We start from the raw sequence: 3,781 nt of genomic DNA, 5'->3' as shown, positions 1-3,781 counted from the left end.
TATCGTCCTCTCTCTCTCTCTCTCTCTCTCTCCCTCTCTCCCCCTGCTAGTTCTAATGGCGGAGGGTTCTTCTTCTGCCGCTCCCCTCAAAGACGAGCTCGACATCGTGATCCCGACCATCAGAAACCTCGACTTCTTGGAGATGTGGAGGCCGTTCTTCCAGCCCTACCACCTCATCATCGTGCAGGACGGAGATCCCTCGAAGGCCATCAAGGTCCCCGAGGGCTTCGATTACGAGCTCTACAACCGCAACGACGTCAACAGGATCCTCGGCCCCAAGGCCTCCTGCATCTCCTTCAAGGACTCCGCCTGCCGTTGCTTTGGCTACATGATCTCCAAGAAGAAGTACATTTACACCATCGATGACGACTGCTTCGTGAGTTTCTCTCTCTTGGATCTGGCTTTTTTCTGGGTCTGGGAATTTAGGGGGGAAGCTTTTATTTTGTCTATAGGGTTTTCTTAAAGATTGGATTTTGATGGTGGGTTTTCGTAATTGTAAGGGATGGTTTAGATTTCGCCTTGGATTTTGAATTTAGCAGATCTATTTGTTTGTGTCGTTCATTGATCAATAGTTTTATTTTTTTTAATTTATAAATTGCATAGATCTACTGAATTGTTCGTTTGACTTACGATCTTTACATGACTGTTTTGCCTTGAAATTTAAGTTTTCTATTTGACTTGAGGTTTCTACTTAATTTGTAGGTCATGATTGCTTTTAAATTGTGTATTATAGTGATAGATTTCTCCCTTTTATGTGATCTGTACTCGATTGTATGCATCTGTCGGTTGGTGGCATGCCAGTTTATCTTTGTGGCTCGTTACTTGATGTCTACAGCTTTATGAAAGTCTTATGATCCTTAGCTATTTAAATTTCTAGCTGCTCAAGTCTTCAAGTTCACTTGATTCTAGAATACTTTGTGGTTGTCACTATCGTCGCAGAAATACACCTTGTTCTGCTCTTGAAGCAGATCTGTAAACTAATATTCACTATCAGGTTATGGGTTATGTGTTATGCCTGAATCTGTCATTTATAAGTCCATTAATGTAAACAATTGGTGAATTCATCTTAGAAGCATGAATCTGCATATTTAGTTCTTTTCTATGCAAATCCATTTATTTTGCCAGTATATCAACACAGAATATGTTTCTCTGTAGCGTACGTTAGCTTTGGGATTTTTTTTTGTTATGATTCTAACCAATTTTTTAAATACTGATACTAGGTGGCCAAGGATCCATCCGGAAAAGATATCAATGCTCTAGAGCAGCATATAAAGAATCTCCTTAGCCCTGCTACCCCGTACTTCTTCAACACATTGTACGATCCATACCGTGATGGTGCAGACTTTGTGCGTGGGTATCCTTTCAGCCTCAGGGAAGGTGTTTCAACTGCTGTTTCCCATGGACTCTGGTTGAACATCCCTGACTATGATGCTCCCACTCAGCTCGTCAAGCCTTTGGAAAGGAACAAGAGGTAACGCGTCATCATTCACATTACAGTATTAAATGGAGAAGGATGCTTAACCTCCAATGTTCGTTTCTATGTTTGCGATAGGTATGTTGATGCTGTTATGACTATCCCCAAGGGAACATTGTTTCCCATGTGTGGTATGAATCTGGCCTTTGACCGTGAGCTTATCGGCCCGGCAATGTACTTTGGCCTCATGGGAGATGGCCAGCCGATCGGTCGTTACGACGATATGTGGGCTGGATGGTGTATGAAGGTGTGTGTAATTTAGCTCATAAAATCAGGCATCTTGCTGTTTTGTTATTTCTAATTCTATACACATGATAGACATGGTCACCTTATCTATAGTTCCTGTCACATTCTTTTGAGTAGATCAAGATAATTCAGATTATTGGGGTTGATTTTCATTTTTGGCTGTTTTATAGAAATTCTCATGAGATTTAAGAAAATGGTTAATTAAAGAGAAGTTGAGTAAAGGAAGTCATCCTATAATCGAATAGGGTAACTGGGTCTTCAAGACAATTGCAATCACCTAGTTTGTTCGTTATTCTATCTCTTAATAAATGATGCCTTCATTTTGTGACGGTGCCATGGATAACAACTCAACACTGGACTTGTTTTTGAATTCTGTTAAAAACAAATATATAATACCAAGCATTACCACGAAAATATGTGCTCTAATTTCTGTTCAAATCTAATACTTAGAAGACCAGAAAGGTTGTTTGTATTTTTCTTTAATCTTGTTGCTTTTCCATTCATTCTCTAATGTTGGGAACGCGGTAAAGGAGCTAACTGATACCAAATTTGATTTGCAGGTTATCTGTGATCACTTGGGATTAGGTGTTAAGACTGGATTGCCATACATCTGGCACAGTAAGGCGAGCAACCCTTTCGTAAACCTGAAGAAAGAATACAATGGCATCTTCTGGCAAGAAGAGCTTATCCCCTTCTTCCAGTCTGCAGCCCTCCCCAAGGAGTGCACCACTGTGCAGAAGTGTTACCTTGAGCTTTCGAAGCAAGTTAAGGCGAAGCTGGGCAAGGTGGATCCTTACTTCAACAAGCTTGCCGATGCCATGGTCACATGGATTGAGGCCTGGGATGAGCTCAACCCTACCGCCGCCTCTGTTGCTCCTGCTGCTGCTCCTGCAGTCTCCAATGGCCCCGCCAAGGGCAAATAGATTAGATTTATATTGCTCATTTTGTTAGCGTTGATGGACTTCATATTTTTTAGTTGTAACTCTATTTTTTTCCTAAGTACTCTCTGCGCATTTTCATATTCCTTTTTTGCAGTTGGATGTTGATCATTTACATGACAATAAGATTACATGATTTGTGTTCTTAAGGTTCATCTATTGTCGCTAATAGTATGTTTGAAATTTGAACTTTGGCATAAGACGATAGGGACAACGACCGGAGATATTATTATTGCTGGGGCCTCCGTCTTGTATTTATAATGTAAACAGGGTACCGTTAATTTGGACTTGCTCATGTTGGAGAAGCACGTGAACTGGTTGTCCTGCCTCAAAAATTTGAACTTGTTCTGTCAGTATCTTTGAAAACCTGTGATTCAGTAAATGTAAGAACAGTTGGAATACACCACCGCTCGCAGGGAATATGATACTACCTTTAACAAGAAGTAGTTGCTGTTGCCGCATACAAAAGATGGAAACTCCTAAGTAGGGACGATTGAAACTAAACCATGGATATCCTGGTAACGATACTGACAGGTTATATTTATACAAGCTGACACCCTGGCTACAGTGTTGGAGAACTGATCATCTCAATGGCAGGTTGTATTTATACAAGATGACATCCTGGCTACAGTGTTGTAGGGCTGATCTTATCGAAGATGGTACCGTTACGAAGTTCCAAGTAAATTATGCATTTTAGTTGGTCTATTTATATTAGTAACTGTTAGATTGGAACATTAATGATGGCCATAACTTACAAATTTAATTAATCTAAATAATAACTGTTGTAATCTCGTTGTTGTATCTACATACATCACATATCAAAAGTAAGAATCAAACATGAAATGTAAATGTAAATAGACAAGAGAAGAAATACGGAGAAAAGTAATTCTCATTTTATTCATCTTCCCTATTCCTCTATACATTTTGTCTTCTATGGATTACATTATATAGATGTGGAAGAGAATACTAAAAATCACAAGTAGGTGAAGAGTCTTCTTCTAGTAATGTCCACATTCATTGTATTTATATTTACAACACCCCCCCTTGGACATTACTACATGATGTCAATGCCTCGTTAAAAACCTCGCTAGAAAAACCCAGTGGGATAAAAACTAGTCGAGGA

General features: G+C 39.6%; 1 protein-coding gene across 1 annotated transcript in view; it reads left to right on the top strand.

The window, feature by feature from the left end:
• The window catches only part of LOC109819396 (UDP-arabinopyranose mutase 3), a 2,832-nt gene extending 43 nt beyond the window's left edge, over positions 1-2,789 (top strand). The window contains exons 1-4 of the mRNA XM_020385110.1: positions 1-376; positions 1,221-1,471; positions 1,553-1,721; positions 2,281-2,789. The exon at positions 1-376 is cut by the window's left edge and continues 43 nt beyond it. Of these exons, the coding sequence (XP_020240699.1) occupies positions 56-376; positions 1,221-1,471; positions 1,553-1,721; positions 2,281-2,643 (1,104 nt within the window). The 5' untranslated portion in view covers positions 1-55 and the 3' untranslated portion in view covers positions 2,644-2,789. The remainder of the gene's footprint in view (positions 377-1,220; positions 1,472-1,552; positions 1,722-2,280) is intronic.

This window comes from Asparagus officinalis, chromosome 8, assembly GCF_001876935.1.
Source record: "Asparagus officinalis chromosome 8, Aspof.V1, whole genome shotgun sequence".
Taxonomy (NCBI): Eukaryota; Viridiplantae; Streptophyta; class Magnoliopsida; order Asparagales; family Asparagaceae; genus Asparagus; species Asparagus officinalis.
This window is presented reverse-complemented; position numbering and strand designations above follow the sequence as displayed.